Below are 20,606 nucleotides of genomic sequence, written 5' to 3' on the forward strand. Positions count from 1 at the left end.
TGGTGAAAATCTCTCTGTGTGTTCTGTATGCTCTAGTTATAAGGCGTTCTTATATTCCCTGTTGCATTCTGATAACCCAATTGCAGGTCTGCTAGGGCATTCTTGAAATTCACTGTGTGTGTCCATCTTTCAAATCAGTCTGCCTCTTCGCTGCCTCATAAACTCTCTTATTGCCTCTCCTGCCAAATATCCAGTTAATCAGCAGCTATCCAACAGGTACATTTGCATGTCACATGTTTTTGAAACAGAAGCATGTATGGGCTGGTGCCATGTCGACATATTACTGTTCTGTGTGAATTTCAGAGCTGCAGCTGCCGTTTATTTCCCTGTGTTTGTGAGTCCCAAACACCAGTCAGTCACTTAACGCTTCAGAGGGCAATCCAGCACTGCACTCAAGACCGGCCCACTTTTCCGTTCGCAGAGGGGAGCACATCCCAGCAGATGTTGTAATCCTGAGCTGCCATGTCCTGAGGGCTGAGGATGTGATTGGACACCAAAAAAAAAGGTGTTTATGAATGAGTCGCTAGGTGCTTTATTGCACATTATCACAGGGCTTTATGGAGTCATCCTGCCTTGGGGTGAGCAGGAGTCCATGTTTACATTACAGGATCACCCTCCATCTGCACTAGAGGAACCAGAGGGACCATTCAGCAGATATAGTTCTTAAACAGAACCATGAAATGTTCCCTATTCATTTCCTTTTTGGCACTACACCATTTTGATTCCTTATTCCTAATTGCCACCATTTGAGTTTTTATATTACATGTTAAACACATTGAGGTGCAGGACAGAATACCATTTATACAAAGTAAATGTTTTGTTCAGGGTCTTTGGTGGGGTGCAGTGGTCTCTTGCTAGACCTTGAATTGCTGTATTGAAGAGAGTCATCAAAATGGGCTGGAATGCCTTGCTTACTTTCTCTCTGTCCTCTCTACACCCCGACCCTTCCCTTTATACAACAAGATTTGCAGTATGATGACATGAATGAGAAGTGAGAATAGTTGCCATAGCAACAAGACATTTTACCTCCAGCCGACAACGCACAAAGCGGAATACAAAAGGCTGAACAAAATGTGGATAACTACTTCATAGCAGAATATTTTTTCAACTAAAATTTTATTTTCTATTATTTTCTATGATTTTCTCTCTTTATATATTTTTCTTTTTTATTATTGAATGCCTGAGGTTGGTCATATGACTATGCCTGTGTATGTGTTTATCTAACCTTTTATTGGTGTTTCATTGAATTCCCAGAATTTAATAATGGTAATATGAAGCATGGCATATTTAATGTAGAGTTTGCATATACAGGGAGATAGTATAATGCCCTCTGTTTAAATACATAATATATTACTTTTAATTGCAAGATCCTCTTTTGTTTAGTCAGACTTTAATATCCTGTGGTCAGTAGTGTGCAGAATATTTCCTCTGTTGATTGAGACTATATGATTTCACTTTTACATTTCATAGAGTTGAAGTTTACTGCTAAAACCAGTTGTTTTTTATCAACTTTCTCCCACCTGACTTTAGACAGTTTAGACAGTTTTTTTTCTTGGCCGTGGTGTGTATGAACAGTGTCTGAAACCTCATCCTGCCAGATTGGATATCTGTTTCCTGTATCCAAAACTACTAATCATTCTTTAATACTTCAGCCTGCTTTCAGATTTAGGTACCTCCAGGTTCCAGTGCACTCAGAAATGTTATAATTATAGTAATCAAGCTCCCAAAGATTTTGCTTTGAATCTGGGCACAAAAGGCTGAGAAGGCTGAGAAGGCTGCTGATCTGAGGTCATCTGTAAATTTAATGGTGATGGGACTTTACCAAAGTGACATCAGTAACATGCTGTTTTCATAATGCACAATGTTTATCTTATTTGAGATATCTCAGATCAAAGTCCTGATGAAACTGGAATTCACCTCCTGGAGCTGGCTGAAACAGTTGCAGATGAAGGCATTTGTGACAATCTCATACTTATTCACAGCCATTTAAAACTGGTTACTGGTATTCTTACAGTAATCCGCTGGGTGTCCAGCAGCATTGAGGATGTGCTATGGTTAACATATTTTTCAACTAAACAATGTAAGAGGATAAAAGGGGACAATTCAATATACCAGAGATTATATCAAATAAAGAATATTTCTCAATAATGCTCTGGTGTCTTACTGAGAGTAGATTATTCCCTCCCCCACTGATAGCTGGCTGGAATATGGTGTGGAGGTGATTCCATCCCACCACAGCTCAAGGCAGAGATGAGCACTGATCAGGGAGCTTACTCTGAATCCTGCCTTAGCCAGTGTGTGGTGAAGGGGGATGAACCCATACAAGGCGCATCCTCCAGGTGCTGATATTTGAAGAAAGGTCAGAACGATATGGGTGAAAATGCCAGGGTTAAGGCCCCACCGGGAAAAAAATAAAACATGTATGCAAAAAGCAAAGGAGAGCATTATCAGTGGAAGAGGCATAATCTCCGTCAGTTAGGATCAACATCAAATCCTAGCAAAGACTGCCACAGCACTGGGATTAACACAAGTGAAGATATGCCACCCCCATGAGCCAGTGGCAACCAGCTGAAGAAGAGGGTAGCATGGCCACCAGACATTTGCTGCAGTCCAATGGATTTTCGGGCTATGATAATGAGTAGTTAAGGAAAATTATATAATACAAATTTGATAGTGTTCCACTTGAGGGCAGGCTGGGAGAATGCCACTGGCATTGGGCCCAGGGACATTGCTGGAGCAGCTTGTGCTTTCTTCTCCTTCCCAGAAGCTCCTTACACATCATTTCCCGTTATAGTTTCTTCCTTCTGTAATGGTGTGTGTGGAGGGGGTGGGGCCAAAGTGCAGTCCTCAGGACCAGCTCACTGTGAAGATTTATTTCAGAAAATTTCCCCCCACTTTAAAAAAAAGGAGCTTGTATGAAGGTGGAAAAAAATTACCTGCATTTTTTTCCCCCGTCTGTTTCTGATCAAATATCCGTCTTCATAAAAACCCAGCCACACGCTTATTGATCAAGGACTGACTTTACTCTTTTATAATCGAATCGACCTAAAACATTGAATAGACAGAGCCTGCTGTAGATACACAATGATGTTTAATGCCTAATGGCTGGTAACTCCACTCTTCCCGGCGGTACCCTGTGTGGTCTCTCTCCTGGCCTTCAGCTGCTCTCAGCTTTAATAGTGTTTGCAGGGTGTGAGAAAGCTGGAGTGCTGTCTGAGAATATGCTTCATGTCCCCAGAGCTGCAAGGCTTAAATGTATGAACAAGAAGGTCTTTTAGCACATTTATAAGGAAACTGGATCCAAATGGGGTGGTCTTATATTGCAGGTGAATTATGTTCATTGTGACTTCTGAAAGTGTGTTTAATCTTTCCCTAATTTCTGTCATTTGGTAAGTAAATTTCTTTTTGTCTTTTCAAAAGAAGTTCATTCATCTTTCAGTTTTTTTCAGTTGTACTGATTATTATGAAGTACATCACACCATTGCATTTATTCCAATAATTACAATTGGCAAAACATGACTGTTGATATTAAAGCAGAAAGAAAGGAATTAAGTCAAGAAAATAAACAGCTGCATATTTGTGCATCCCATTCATTGTTGCCAACCTGCAACGGTTTTTTGTTTTAAGACTCCCTTTAATGCATACATGCATGGACTTACCATGGACATTTTCTTTCTTTTTTTGTTGGATGTATGCTTCAGTCTAGCCACTAAACAGTTGTTATCCAGTGTCTGTATTAACATTTGACGTGTTTATTCAATTTATTTCTAATTAGCTAATACAAGAACATGCAAATGTATCTGTTCATCAGACGTCAAAACAATCCAATTTATGGTTGCTCACCCAAGTTATTTTTACCTGCAAATTCGGATTCAAAACTCACCTTAGCTCCTGTGAATGCCCATCACCTTTACACACATAGGTTTTTGTCAAGTCACTAATCAGAGGAAACAGTGTTGAAAAAGTACTAAGCAGATGTTACTTGCAGTTGGTTTAAAATAGTTTGTCTCTCTTTGTGTTGTCAAAGTAACCTTCTCTGTAGTATTGTGATCAACAGGGACTGGGAATATGTGTTAGATGTAAAGTCTGAGCATTAGACTGTGAGACTGATGGTGAATCCATAAGTTGCCAGATATGTGAGAGTTGGAAACCCTGCCCATTTAAATATATTGCTTTTATAACAATGAGACAGAGACACAAGATATAAAAGATTATTTATGATAAGTACAGGTTAGAAAATGGATGTAGAAAGGTTTTAAAATCTTTTCAAAAGATACAGAGACACTGTCATCATCTGCAGTTTCAGTGAAGCATTCTGTTGGCCAATCTATTGCACATGACATTAGTGAACAGGCCCTGTGTGCCAAGCTTTTTTATCACAAGGAAAGGAGGACTTGTGGGAAATATGTTATGGTTTATGTTATGTTATGGTTGACACAATCAGTTTGACTCAGTACCTCAGTACCATCCCTGTCAAGGATGGTGGTGATAATATTGTGTGAATTTTCCTTCATAATTTTACTTTTCAACACTCCAAAATTCACAGTCTGCTCAACCAAGGACTGTCTTAAGAAAATGTCCTGCAATAGTCCAGTCAGTGCCTTGACCACAGTCTTATTGGAGACTAGCCTAAAGAGGGCTTTGCTCAGGATAACAAATTACCATTTTTACAGATGGTTTAACTTGACTGAGAAGGATAATGAAGTAAAGTGGTAAAATCTCTTGTTGCTAAATGAAAAGAGACCTGCTCTGTCCAAATAGACTTTCTGCTGTAATGAACTTGGTTGTAGATGTGCACAAAGGGAAGCACAACATTGCAGTGTGAACACACACACATAAAAAAAACAAATGGGCAGTTAAACACTATGTGCAACGTCAGCCTGATCAGATCTGAGAACAAACATGGGTTGTAGTTTTATTCAGTTGAACCAAATCCACATATCACATCATTATCTAACTCAGAAATAATAAACAAGTATTCTCAGGTTTCTTCATTACCAGGCAGCATTGCTAATGCTTGAGCTAAAGCTCTTTATTTATTTCGCAATCTCGTCTCTCTGTGTACTTGTATATAGTAAGATGACTTGGACTTTGAATGACTATTTTGTTCAAAGTGGACTTTGAAAGACTATTTGTTCATGTGTTTATTGTGTGTTATTTTAGTTATTTTATTGTTAATATCCATGCTGTTTGTTCTCTTAAATAACAAAATATACATTTGTCATGGTTTCAGTCTTTTGATATCCCACTGCATGATATCGACCTCTAGACTCACAGTACAGTTCTACCCCTGTTCTGAGATCAGCAGGCATGGAATTACACCTATAAATCTAACAGAAGCAATAAACAGTAATTGGATGTGGAGATGGAAATCTTGTTAGAGAGGCTGTGGAGGTGTACTCCTGCCTTGGGAGTACCCTCAACCTCCCCAGCTCCCGGCTTCCGACCGGCTCCATTTCCTTCTCCTACTGTATAGGCCATAATCTGCTATTTGACTCCAGCGAGGTTAGAAGCTGCTCAGCCTGCTGCTTCCAGAGCTCCCCAGCGCCCTGCCACTCCTGTGAAGGCTCCTGGGAGACAATGGAGCCACCAATTACAGCTGGCTCCAGTTACTCATTCCATTATAGAACTTGTGTTAAATGTAAATGTTTATATATATGTAGAGCAAACCTAAACCCAACTATACCTTTAACTAATAACTTTTGTCATTTCTAGCTTCCTTAGATACCACTAATATTTTTACAAGATTAAATGGAAGAGCACATGCACAATATACTGATATCACCCCTTACACCCTGCTGACAGTGCTTCTGTTTAAAATTCAAATTATGGGGAAATACTCAAACTTCTGCTCAACGACTAGAACTCTGTATGCTCCTGTCCTCAGAATATGAATCATATCACGGTTTCCTGCAATCGCTATTTATTTGCATCGAATCTCTCAGAGAAACAAATTGAATGTTGAATAGCTGTGGCTGGATTTTAATTAGATGTGACCTAAACGTTGGCTCAGACTGATTTCCATTTACAGTTTCATTTACTTGTAGGGCTGCATGAATGGGTCCTTCACTGTACAGAGCATCATGGACAGTGCCTGCATTTTCATAACAGCTAATTGAGGGGTCAGGATGCTGACACGGTCAGTTAAAATCAGCTTGCCGTCCCGGGGGGCTTTCTGTTAAAGCACTGGGCCCTCTCCCATCTGCTCAATTTTTTTCAAAGATACTGTAATTGTTATCAGTGTAGCGTAAGACTTCCCTTTGCCCCAGGCTGTTTGCTTGTCAGCGTGGCACCTTCATTCTGTTTGTGTTTGCATGTTTGATTGCTCACTCTGAGTGCTGTGAATATTCGTTTCATGTGTTGCTTTGGCATTCATAGACTGATCCAGATCTGATGCGCTTTGAAGTAAGCGGACCAATGGACATAGGGTAGAAAACAGACAACAATATTGGCTGCATCTGTGTGACATTTTTGAATGAGATATCATGCAAAAATTACATTTTTATTAATGTTCCTTTTTTAAAATATGTGACATGCAAATGTTGCTTGTTGAAACATGTGATTTATACTTGTTTTATACTTTTTTTTTGTACAGTTGTGGCAAAAGGTTTTGAGAATGACACAAATACTGGTTTTCACAAAGTTTGCTGCTTCTGTTTTTATTATGGATTGCATATACTCCAGAATGTTATGAGGAGTGATCGGATGAATTGCAAGAAGTCTCTCTTCGCCATGAAAATGAACTTAATGAAAAAACATTTTCACTGCATTTTAGCCCTGCCACAAAAGGACCTGCTGAGATTATTTCAGTGATCCTCTCGTTAACACAAGTGAAAGTGTTGATGAGCACAAAGCTGGAGATCATTCTGTCATGCTGATTGAAGGAGGATGATGCTTGAAATCATTGTTCTTCCTCTGTTAACCATGGTTACCTGCAAGGAAATGTGCAGTCATTATTGCATTGCAAGTTCCCAAGAAAGTCCTAAAGATGATTCAGCTGTGGGATCGGGGTGCCACCAGGGCAGAGCTTGCTCAGGAATGGCAGCAGACAGGAAAATTTTGGAGGTTTGCCTGGTGTCAAGAAGGGCAGCAAAGAAACCACTTCTCTCCAAGGAAAACATCAAGGACAGGGATTAGATTGCTGAGAACTGGGGTAAAGTCATTTTCTCTGATGAAGCCTCTTTCTGATTGTTTGGGGCATCTGGAAAAATGATTGTCGGGGGAAGAAAAGGAGAGTGCTACCATCAGTCCTGTCTCGTGCTGACAGTTATGCATCCTGAGACCATTAAGTGGGGCTGCTTCTCATCCAAGAGAGTGATCTCACTCACAATTTTGCCTAAGACAAAACCTTGAATAAAGAATGGTACCAAAACATCTTCCGACAACTTGTCCCAACCATCCAAGAAACGTTTGGTGAAGAACAATGCTTTTCCAGCCTGATGGAGCACTGTGCCATAAGGCCAAAGTGATGACTAAGTAGCTCAGGAAACAACACATTGAAATTTGGGGTTCATGGACCTTAATCCACTGAAGAACTTGCAGTCAAACCCTAAGAGGTGGGTAGACAAACAAAAACCCTCAAATTCTAACCAACTCCAAGCACTGATTATGAAGGAATGGGTCGCATCAGGAATTGGCCCAGAAGTTGACTGACAGCATTCCAGGGCAAATTGCAGAGGTCTTGAAAAAAAGGTCCAACACTGCAAATATTTATTTTTCTGCATAAACTTGATGTAATTGTCAATAAAAGCCTTTGAAGCTTATAAAATGCTTTTAATTATACTTAATTACACACCACAGAAACCACTGCCAAAAAAAAAAATTCTAAAAACACTGTAGCAGCAATCTTTGAGAAAACCAGTATTTGGCCATGACTATATTTCCATAACAATTTCAGATTCAAACTTATTGAATTAGAAATCTTATCATTATGAGTTTTTACTTTAAATTTTATTATGATGAAAGAATGCAAAATTAGATGTATTGTTCAGTTTTTTTAGGCTCATTGTTTACGTTTCAGTTTATGCGTTTTGGGAAATCTCATGCCAAAGTCAGCTTAAATTTAATAGATGCTAATCAAAATATTTTATTAAATAGAAGGACTTGAGTGAAACATGATTGATAACATTAGATGACTAGAGGGGAGAAAATAATTTGTTTTTATGGTTGACCTCCACTCTTGTAAGGAGTGGTTTGAAATGAAAGAAACATCAGCGTTAACATTCTTCCTCTTTGTTCTTCCCAGACAGGACAGCAGAGGTGGTGGGAGCAGGATATCACAATGGATGGAGTGATCCAGAAAGGAGAACTTATTACGTACAACCTCACTGAGCTCATCAAACCTGAATCCTACCAAGTACGCTTGACCCCCATCACCCGGCTTGGAGAGGGAGACTCAGCTGAAAGGATCATCAGGTACAGTGGTGAGTATACAGGTCTTTCTCTTTACAAAGTTGCTTTAAAGGCCCACATTGCATTGAATAATTTTTGAAACACATAAGTGTTTCTTTTCTAGAGCTGAGGACATGTTGGATGCTTTTAGGGTAGAATAATGTATTTCAACACAAGCCTGTATGTAATCTGGCTGCATACTAACAGGCAAATACACATTTTGGAGGTATATCTTGTTGTATTTGGATCAAAGATCCAAAGATGGACCTTTAATGAAAAAATTCATTTGCACAGAACACACGCTGTGTCCCATGTGACTGAGTGTATAATTTGGGTAGGAGTGACCCCTGCTGGTGGTGCAGGTCAGATGCATAATCACTCATTATTACAGTAGATTATAAAATAGTTCTGAAGTTGAGATCAAGAATACTCAGTTACGTAATACTTAAAATCTTCATTATGTAATAACTTAAAAATCTTCATCTAATGAGATTGAAGTGGTTATATGTGCCATTTTAAACTTTCTAAAATGCAGAAATTATGCCAGTTGCTGAGCAAAACCATAACAGTGTTTTATTCTTAGACATGATTCTCTATTAGGATTGAAGTTGTGCTATACCTTGTTAACAAAATAAGTTTTTTTGCCACTCTTGTTCAATATTCCTCCTTTGGAAGGCTCTCCAACATCATCAAGTGCAAGATGTTCAAGCTGTCAGACTGTGGCTCTTTTGTCTGTAGTCTGTAATTGCACTGATCTTTTGGAGGTGGCCACTCCTGGGGAGAGTGGAAAAGGTGATACGTTTCTTCCATTTGTAAATGATTTGCTTGACTGAACCAACAGAGGCTCTTTTCTTCAGAAATCATTTTGTAGCACTTTACAGTCCTATGAGATTTCACAAACATTCCTTAAACATTTTAATACAGCTGAACATCTCATACGGCATCACCATAGTGACAGTGAAACATGAGACGGTCATTGTAGAGGTACACTTGAGCCTCTGGGCTGGACGTTAGAACGTTCTCAATGCGCAGCTTAATCAAAGGAATGTCCATGCTTGCAATCCAATTTAGGTGATGTTCCCAATTATCATATTTCATTAAATATACAACTATTTTGTGCTGGTAACCCCTGTGCTGTGCTGGTGGTGTGATGTTGTGGAGCTATACTATGGCTGCTGTAAGAATTGTGTTTCCTCCACCCTTCACACCATGTCAACTAAAGTGCAGGCTCTTGTAAATATACACCTGTACCATCAAGTGCAATACACCCTCCTAATGGCAAAAATCAACAAAACAACACACCATAACCAAAGTGTTAATCATAAATGGCTCCTACAGTCACTGTGTACTATTATGACTTGGTGAAGTTTGGATCCATTTTAAGGGCATTCATGCAGAAATCCAGAGGGCTTACCACCTTCTCACAGCTGTTAAGTATTTTGGAAGAGCAATCAAGAAAGGAATAAATATATAATGCTAATGGTGTGTGAAATATGCAATCAGTGCATGTCTAATATTTAATAACTTGTGCACCTTACTATTTCTCTGGAGATGTCAAGGAACTGATTTTGATTATTTTTCTTTCATAGTGTTGTCACCACACACATGAGCTATTTATTGATTTAACATATTTAAAAAAGACCCAGGTGTTTTGAAGTCATTTGCCCCATACAACTTTGGTCACAAAGCCTCCACAGAGGAAAGTTGAGCTGGTGCTGCTGCAGAACGACTGTTTCACTGAGTCCGAATAGTTCAGGCTCCTGTTTTCCTGATTGGAAGTGTTTTTGTACAAAAACTACAACAGGGATGTAGTTTTGGGATTAAAGGTAAGTAAATATGCATCCATCTATATGAATTACATTATATAATTTTTTTTTAATAACATTATATTTTTAACACACTCACTTTCCATAACTGCTTGGTCCTGGTGAGGGTAATTTGGAACTTTTGGAAGAATTCAATAGATTGTTCTGTTTCCTTTTTCAGTCTCTCTCTCCAATAAAGGCAGTTCCCACAGACATTACAGTGCTGCCCTCATCCCATAAAAGATATTACCCTTGTTAAGAATTCTAATTCAATTGATGCAGAGTTCCCACTAAAAAAGACTAAGGTCAGTTGGGCAATTCATCTGCAAAATTTCTTTTTTAAATAAGCTCCAAATAAGCCGATTAAAATTGTGTGACTCTTCTTGTTTTGTGGAGGCAGTAGAATATCCTACACTGAAATTAAAAACGGGCAAGAAAAACAAATGGCTTAGCAGGTATCACTATTATACTGAGCTTCTCAGTGACAGCAATCTTCAGCAGAGTGCAGAATGACCATGTTTGAATGGTGAGGCAGCAGATTAGCCTCAGTGAATTACAAAGCACCATTGCACTTATTGTTAAAGGGCGCACAGTTGGGAGAGTCCGGCAGTAAAAACAAAAACAAGTTTTATTCTTTTATAAATTTCTCCTCTCATTGCATTGCCTCCTTGCAGAATTTTATTTGGACTGTTCTGCAATCACATAATCAAACTGTCACATGATTCCCTCCATGTGACCGGGAGCAACACAGAGATGAGGTAATGTGACTCCTATAAATCGACAAGATGGTCACTGCCAGCCACTCAATTGGCATCCGTTGCCTCCTTCTTCATCTCCAACCAGTAAGACTTATCCTGATCAGGTCCTCTCCTCTCAACTCTTCCCACTCATTCTGCCCCATCCCCAATTCAACCGAAAATGAGAACAACAACATCCGTGTGGTGTTGCGGCTCACGCCGGCTGTTGATCATATATTAAACTTACCTGCCTCCTTGCATCCCACCGCACCGGGGTTTCCCGTTTCTTCCAACATGTGCTCAAGTTCTGGTCCCTCTCCAGGACCGTGACAGAATGACTGAGCCCTCTGTTAACCCCATGGAATATGCCGCGTTATGTGAGCAAGTGGCTCGGTAGGCCACCCTCATTGAATGTTTGTCGCAGGAGGTCAGCCACCTGCGGCAGCGTTTACATGAGGTGGCTGCCGGGTGCTGGAGGCATGACACAGCAGACATGGTGCAAGTTCTGTCTCCACCACCCTTGGTTCCGGAACCCAGTCCGAACCCCACTGGAGTGGTACCAAGAGGAGCGGCAAGGTGCTTCTAACCACCGTGTCTCTCATCTTTGAGTTGCAGCCTTACCGTTTCGCCACTTTCCCATTTCCCCACTTCCCTGTCGCAGATCGCGCTCCTGCTCTTGCTGTTGATCAGCTCACGGAACAGTTGAGTACCCCCACTTCCCCATCGCTGACGTAGCCAGCCTTCGTGGCAGAATTAAAAACAACGTTCTGACAATCACCTTTCTTTGTTTCTCACCCCCAAGTATTCCCCCCTCTTCAACCGTGTGAAGCCATGAGTGAGAACCATCAAAGTGTGGCCAGAGGGGGCTGACATTACACTCCAGGACAGGTTCCAACACATAGACTGGAGTATATTTGCTTCACAGGCCACCTGTGGCTCTCTCACGGACATAGACAGCTACACTTCCTCTGTTCTGGATTACATTAACACCACCATATACACAGAAACAGATCACCACATACCCAGTGGGACTGCGTCTGCTGCGTCCAAATGCGCGGTCAGGTCTTTCTGTTACAACCTTTAGGCATGACGAGGCAGGTGAACAGAGAGGAGGACGAAGAGGTGATGAGATGACGAGGAAGAAGGTCGCAAAAGCAGTGCATTTGGCTTTGTTCAGCATCACTACTGATGTCAGTTCTTCTTCTTCAGTTTGTAACAAGGGCCTAACTTTGGGTGTAACATTGGGGGGTTAAAGTGAAGTGATTGTCATTGTGAAACACAGAACACAGAGTGCACACCAAAATGTTAACCCATCACCCTTGGTTAGCAGTGGACAGCTAGGAGAGGTGCCCAGGGAGCAGTGTGTGGGGACGGTACTTTGCTCAGTGGCACCTCAGTGGCACTTTGGAGGTATGGGAATCGAACTGATTATGGGTTCATTTCCTAATCCACTAGGCCAACCACTGGACAACACTTTTGATTTATCCATGAAAATGGCCATTAACATCAAATGTTTTTTTTTTTTTTTAACAAGTACTCTATAAATAACAATGGCCGCTCAGTTTAATTAGGATATTTTATTGATATAACAAGCTGAAACAAGAAAGGGCACAAATGAGATAATATTATTGTGATGACCACTATAGAATCTTTGTTTTATATATCTATGAGAAACTGTTGGACTAATTTTGATATATGCTTTGAGGCATTGTCTTGTTGGAAGACCGAGTGATGACCTAAGCCTAAACTATGAACAGATTCCTGCATATTTCCCTCAAAATTTCAACAGAATATTGTTTTCATGATGCCATGGCCCTGAACAAGGCTTCCTGTGCTTGAGGCTGCAAAACAGCTCAACGTCATGCTTCCACCACCATGTTTAATGCGTTGAAAGCCGCTCCCTTTCTTTACCAAACAGTTTCAGTTACGTTTCATCAGACCAAAACAGACTTTTAAGTCTCATCTTTACCTTTCAAATGTTCACGGGAAAACCTCGGGGCTGTGCCACTCTTTGAGTAACCTTCTTCTTGTCTGACTTACGTATAAAAACTACAATAGAGTGAATAAAAAGATTGTACCCATAATTGATCACTTCATTGATGGTAACATGGATAAGGGTGTCTGCCAAATGTCTTAAATGTAAATGACTAAAGGGGTTCTTCAGGTATAATGGCCGTGATGAAGAGTCCTCACAACTGTGTTCCTTGAAACACTGACTCCAGAAGAAGCTAGGTCAGCAACAATCATCTTGGCTCCTTGCTGAAATCTCTGATTATTTTCATCTCTATTGTTCTTGAAATCTTGTGCTCATGGCCATGGCCAAGGAGAATTTGTCTCCTTGTGCTCGGCAATTATGCAACATACAGCAGTCCTAGACACTGTGAATAACTTGGCAGTGCAGCCTTCCCCCTTAGCTTGAGCTTCTATTATCTTCTTTCTGAGGTTTGTCTTTAATGTGGTGAGAGTAACAGTTGTCCCTCGTATGTGATCAAGTGCCCTGTTCCTTGGAGCCTTTTTTTGCTGATTGAATGTTGTTAGGAAGCCAATTGACTGTAGATTTTGTTATGAAGCCATTTGACTGCACAGGTGTGGTTTCAAAGCTGATTGGTTAATTACTGTAGGTGTATAACGTGTCACATGACTTTGGTTGTGTGGCAGCATCAATGCGGAACTGGTTGACACTTTTTCTATTTACTCAGCCAGTGCTCAGTCAAATGTGGCAACTATTGCTCATCTCAGCTCTCCTGATCTTCAGTACGCCCGATCCTTTCTCCTGCTTTCCTTAACTGTTGTGTTTTGTTATGCGAGCGTCAGCCTTCATGGGGGCAGCAGTGTACACTGACCACACTCGCTGAGTAAACGGTGGAGACTCACTGACCACTTTGCGTTATGTCTTTCATCACGTCACACCACAGCGCTGTGACACAATGCCCACGAAACAGCATGGTAGATGTTCTGTCACAATGTACTAAGTACATGAATCAACCATATAGCACCAGGCATGGCCTGTGTGTTGGCATGCAGCAAAAAAATAAAGACATTTTACAACACAGGTGCACCCACCAAAACTGAACTAATATTCATTCCAGCAGATTCTTCACCACATTAGGATCTTGCTATTTACCTGGACAACTCAACTCTCCTTCTCGACTCACATCAGCAATCTTTCCCGCTCATGTAGATTCCTTCTCTACAATATCAGACAAATCCGCCCTTATCTGTCAACACAGACCACACAGCTACTGGTTCTGTCCTTAGTAATCTACTAAGGACAGAACCAGTAATCCAGACTACTGCAACTCCCTTCTAGCTGGTCTACCTCTATGTACCATCCGACCTCTACAACTCATACAAAATGCAGCAGCACGACTGATCTTTAACCTATCGAAATTCTCCCACACCACCCTCTGCTACGCTCCCTCCACTGGCTCCCAGTAGCTGCACGCATTAGGTTCAAAATACTGATGCTGACCTACAAAGCCAAACATGGAGTAGCACCATCCTACCTCACAGCCCTTATTACACCTCGCACTGCACTTCATATACTGCACCTGGTCCCTCCATCGCTAAAGGTAAAAAAAAGACATTCATCTAGACTCTTCTCCGTCTTGGCCCCTCGGTGGTGGAATGAACTTCCCCTTGAGGTCAGAACAACTCAGTCACTGAGCAATTTCAAACAGCAGCTCAAGACCTTCCTCATTAGATTAACTTGTAACTTTCTTATCGTCGAACTTGTGTACAGAATCTACAACAGAGTGAATAAAAAGGTTGTATTCATAGTTGGGGGTCCTAATGAACTGGAACTGATAACTTCATCGACTTGAAAGCATGTTGTAAGTCGCTCTGGATAAGGGTGTCTGCCAAATGCCGTAAATGTAAATGTAAATGTAGATGACAGCTAATTTTTCTCCTTAACAACTATTTACACATAACATTATATTAATGTCTTCGTAGCTCCATTTTTGCAAAAATATATATATATATATATTACATTTAGACAAGCCTTGCCAGTATGTGAGCTCTATGTAAAAACTTGGACAGCTTCATTGCAAACTTTCACTTGTAGATACATACCTCAATATGCACACAAACTAAATGAACCTTTAATATTTCTGGAAAATGTAAATATTTTATCAGGATATGGCCAAGGGTGCAAAAATGGCACAAAGATTCACTGTCTCCATCCATTGTCTCATGTTGCAGAAATGCAGTACTGGCATTGAACTTAATTTTATGATTTTTAGATTGTCAGATCTGATGTGATCCTACTGATTACTAATTGGTTTATTCCCAGGTGACAGCCTATCACAAAAAAAACATATCAGGATGGAATTTCAGAATGAAAAGTAACAAGTAACGAGACCCTTGATAAAAATGTAGTGAAGTAAGAAGTATGGTATTGGTCTTTCAAATTGAATTAAGTGAAAGTCATATGTTCCGCCCAAAACTACTACTCAAGTGAAGCACAGATACTTCAGAAAATGAACTATGTACAAATACTCTATAACCAACTATACAGAAAAATCTACTTATGTACAGTACAGTAAATCTACTTTGTTACTTTCCACTGATTATTTTGCTGGCAAATGAAATGAATAAAGAAAATCAACACAAGCCAGTTGCCATGACTCAACATTCAGACACCCTAAATTTATTTGTATATTTTATGAGACTTCCCTGACTGCGCTCAATGCACGATTGCATTTTTTTTTTTTTCTAAAAAAGGTAGCCAACCAAATGTTTCCACTGATGTTCAAGAGTTTGATTTAATGTTGATAACATTGTGCTACTTTTGCACATTGTTGTGGCTTCTTGGAGGGAATTGCGAAAACACAGGTTTCATAAAATGAATCAGGACAAAGGTAATAAATATAACGCAAATCCTCCAGTGTTTTGTTGTGGAAGTAACTGTGTTTCCCCACTCTCTCATGTCAAATAGTGTCAGCATGTCAACACAGACTTCTGTTGGATACAAGAATACAATCTGAAATTTAGTCTGTAAAATTATCATCCAGGTCCAGGAGTTAGTGTTTACCAAACTACTGGAAAATGGCTTAGTGTATACTCAGTGTATACTCATGGGTTTTGTACATTATAGAACTGTGAAACTGTGGAGAATTAATTACAGCAAAATCTCTCTCTACATACAAAAGCACTGTATTAAAACCACTACAACTACAACCACTGGCTGAAAGAGGCATGGCACAATAGAGGTTAAAAGAATGAACAGTTTCTAATTTATTAACACCAGTAAATTATTATTGCAGTTACAATAATTTATGTAATTATATAAAAGGTACCATTATATGTAAAAAGGTACCAATGTTACAGAGAAAACCAAAATGAAAAGAAAGAGAAAAGGTAGAGAAAGAGAGAGAAAAGCCATGAGAAAAATAGGTAAATAGAAAAGACTCAGGTACTGATGGGAAAATTCCCCTCAGCTCCCAATGGAAAAGAACACGGAAGTCCCAAAGACCACAAGTGAACAATCTTCATACATCTGACTTACAGGAAGTTGCTACAGACCAATCAGAATTTGTTGTTTCTGTCGTCACGCCCTCAGAGTCTCCCGTCTGGGGCAGACAAAGAGAGCAGGCGATCTCAAAAACACATGGCTGCCGCTTCACACCTATTATTTACCAAATGGTCGCAAGAACAAAGAACAGGTGACTGACCCCCACAGACCATTATTACCAAATGGTCACGAGAACAAAGAGGTGTTTGCCTCTCCACAAGACAAAAGTTGCAGAAGTATCATGGTCCTGCAGAATGTCCCATCTTACAGAACATAACAGAAGACACTGGACTATGAAATAACTCATGTAATAAACAATGTAAATGTAGAAAGGGTAAAAAATAGGAAACTGAAAAACAGATCCCAACATAGTTTGTGTTCTTCTGATACAAAATACTTAATATGTTTCTTGCATTGGATTCTACAAAATGGCCATCATCTTAGTCTCTATAACTGCCACAGAGTAGGTGCGTTCCACAACACTGGTAGTGTAGCCGATTGGTATAATCCTGCCTCATTGTAAAGGAATCTGTAATGACAGAGTGAAAGTTATAACAAGAATATTTAGTACTGAACTGTTGGGAATTTGAAAGGATTATTATGTAATCTGTGTTTGTGAAATGCTTAGAGCTCATATCAATTTTGCCAGTGGTAGCGGTGCTGTGCTACAGAATGTTTGCCTATTGCCTAAGGAACCAGATAGGAAAATCCAGATGGATGGGTGCTGCACTCAGATCAGAGGGAGTTGCAGTGCAACTGGCATTAGATCTGTCAATTTTACATGCATCTGTCTCAGTATTTGGAATATGCACAGGAATCTTTAAACACCCCTTCAGGATTAAAATATATGTATGTGTGAAAAAGATGCACTGTGTGTGTATGTAAGCATGCATTTCCACTGTGTGGGTGTGTGAATATAAGCACATTTTGCTTGTGTATTTATAGCTATATTTGTATAGCTATTTTTTTCATTCCCCAATGCACTTCTGGGAGTGTGTTTGGGATTTTGCCTCCAGTATCTACGTATTTAATTGTGATCTAGCTTGCAGAGAGAGAAAGGGATGGAAAAGAGAGAGATACAGAACACAGAGAGCCTATCAATTAGTGTGAGTGCTAATGCCTTGCATGTTTCCAAATATGCAACATCTGTTTGTTGCAGTACAGACATCCCTCTCAACCTTCTTAAATTTCTGAACAGATGGGTGATTTACAGGGAAGGGAGCAGAACTTCAACACTTAATTGGCACTTAATAATAACATGGTGTATAGATTCATATTTTATTTAAAAATGTAGTGAACACAGTTTTGAGAATGTTTGTTAAATGTGCGATAGATATTGAATTTGTGATTCTTTGTGATCATTAGTCTCTCCTGAACATCTGCTTTTTTGCATCATATTGGTTTCATCATCACCATCTGATCAGAGCTGTTACAGCCAACTGTTGCTGGGTGACTTAATAAAATTAAATATGTTGAATAAGTTGATAATTTGCTTTATGGCTAACTGGATTTGACTGGCAGCAATTAAGTTTATGAGTTGATTGGGTTGGGGTGAGAGGCTCATGAATAGAGAGAACCATCCGTAACTCCATAAATATGCCTTACCTCTGTCACTCAAGATGGTGTGTACAAACATTCCAGTCAATTATGACCAAAGACTTGCTAGGTTAAATTAGGATCCATTACACTCCTGCTATCTCTTCCAACCACACTTTCCAAACCTTTTTCCTGCTATTTACAGCTCAGAGCTGTGACAAGGTTCAGTCAGTTACTGCATTCCTGCAGGGTGCAGATAGGTTGCATGTGAATTATATTAGAGAGAGATCCGCTCATCTGTTCACGTGGGCATTGTAGCCTGAAAAGGCACAACCACTGAGCTGAGCATGCTGTGCTCTAACCTCACTCTCTCAATCACTTTCTCATTCCCTGACTCATTCGCTCAATCACTTCCTCACCAATTCTCTTACTCACTCACTCATCCACTCTCTCTCCACTCAATCATTCGCTTTCTCAATCACTCCCTCACTCAGTCAATCACTCAAGTCACTCCCTTAGTTACAGTTTTTTTCCAACCACCTTTTCACTAGTTATAGAACATTGATATATTTTAAAACTGTAAACAAAACACAAATCTAACTCTCATATTTATACACTCACAGAATTACAGGACATTTTGTTTTGATCAACCTGTAGCAGAGGTCTGTAATAAACACTCAATAGTAATATAATGGCAACTATTTTGTAGTTTACCTTAAGAAAAAATAAACAGTCTGCAATTGGGCCGTCTAAGAACAAATTGTTCTTAAAAAAGGGTGGTAGTAGCCTAGTGGGTAACACACTCGCCTATGAACCAGAAGACCCAGGTTCAAATCCCACTTACTGCCATTGTGTCCCTGAGCAAGACACTTAACCCTAAATTGCTCCCGAGTGACTGTCCCTGTAACTACTGATTGTAAGTCACATAAGAGTGTCTGATAAATGCTGTAAATGAACAAATTAACATAGTTAATTAGTTTTTCTAAAGTGTTAAAAATACCATCTCTTTGTGTAGAAATAATAAACACACACTCTAAAATCCAAGCTACACTCACAAAACCTTTGACTTGTTGTGCAAAAGCAAACATTTGACCCAAAACTATTTTAACTAAAATCAAGCACTACTGTGAAAAAACACACAAAATCAGCCAATGTGCAAAAACAATTTAGCAATGAATACACACTACATAAATAAATGCAAAATACTTTAGGATAGTAGAAAAACAATATTTAATTTTTCATTTATTCTTGTACATTTAAAGGTCCCATGACATGAAAGGTTCAGTTCCCCTAGCCTGTCTATGGTCCTACAGTGGCTAGAAATGGTGATAGGTGTAAAGAGTTCTGTGGCCATTCTGCTTCATCTTTCAGAGAGCAACAGCTCAGATGGCCAGATCTGGAATTTGGCCCCTTATGTTGTCATAAAGGGAAAGGTTACATCCCTTTTCTCATGCTTTGCCCACCAAGAGAATGTTACACCCCTCCACAAAACATTATGCAAACAAGTGAAGCGTTTCAGTTGCTATGTGACTGGATATAAAAATGAGCAAAAATGTTTTTTTTAGTTCTGTCATGCTAGACTTTTTTGAAAAATGCCAACAAAAGAGACTTCAGATACAGTATTAGGGGACCACTAAGACCTATAAAAGCTGAAAGAAAAAAAAAGACAAACACAAATTAACCACAGCAAAAGTGTGTTTGTGTGTGTGTGTGTGTGTGTGTGTGTGTATATATATATATATACACAAATACACGTGTGTGCTGGGTGGTAGTAGCCTAGTGGGTAACACACTCGCCTATGAACCAGAAAACCCGGGTTCGAATCCCACTTACTACCATTGTGTCCCTGAGCAAGACACTTAACCCTAAGTTGCTCCAGGGAGACTGTCCCTGTAACTACTGATTGTAAGTCGCTCTGGATAAGGGCGTCTGATAAATGCTGTAAATGTAAATGAAATGTAAATGTGTGTGTGTATATAAATATGCGCCTGTGTGCTAGGTGAGTCTTCAGAAAACTTCATCCACTTCGCATGCTATGTTCTCCCTTGCAATGCAATGAGGAAAGAATCCTTTAGCATGGTGAATCCAGTCCTGTGTGTATAGGTTGGGGTCATATACTTACTATCTCCATGCCAAGAAAACTCCATCAATAGGGTTTAAAAACGGTGATCATGGTGGAAGAAGCACATTCACAAATGCTGCTCATAGTGAAACCAATCTAGGGCTGCACGATTTGGGGGAAAAACACATTGCGATTATTAAGATCAATATTGCGATATGCGATTGCGATATGATAAAGGACACTTGCTTGTATATCAATGAAAAGTCGCATACTAATAGTGAAATTTTAATTTCAAAGTGAAACATACAAACTACTTATAACAACCTGAAATGCCCAGTGCTTTCAAAATACAATATTCTACAAAATTAAATAAATCACAAAAAACTCTTTTACATTACTGTCGAACGACAAACCCTGGTAAGGCTAAACAACTGTTTTGATTATATTTGGCCATTATAAAATCCTGTATTATAGTTCATACATTGTCCAAAACGTTGTTTGGAGGCTGACTTGAACACAGGGATGCATAGCTTTGCTAGCTTAACTAAGGTTAACATTTG

The 20,606-nt window shown here is 39.7% G+C and overlaps 1 protein-coding gene across 2 annotated transcripts in view; it reads left to right on the forward strand.

Annotated features, from left to right (window-relative positions):
* Positions 1–20,606, forward strand: part of mdga2a (MAM domain containing glycosylphosphatidylinositol anchor 2a) — a 163,341-nt gene that overhangs the window by 121,213 nt on the left and 21,522 nt on the right. For both annotated transcript variants that reach the window (XM_028976747.1, XM_028976757.1), the window contains exon 11: positions 8,246–8,423. In XM_028976747.1, coding sequence (XP_028832580.1) covers positions 8,246–8,423 — 178 coding nt within the window. The remainder of the gene's footprint in view (positions 1–8,245; positions 8,424–20,606) is intronic.

The sequence above is a fragment of the Denticeps clupeoides genome, chromosome 1 (assembly GCF_900700375.1).
Source record: "Denticeps clupeoides chromosome 1, fDenClu1.1, whole genome shotgun sequence".
In the NCBI taxonomy this organism is placed as follows: domain Eukaryota; kingdom Metazoa; phylum Chordata; class Actinopteri; order Clupeiformes; family Denticipitidae; genus Denticeps; species Denticeps clupeoides.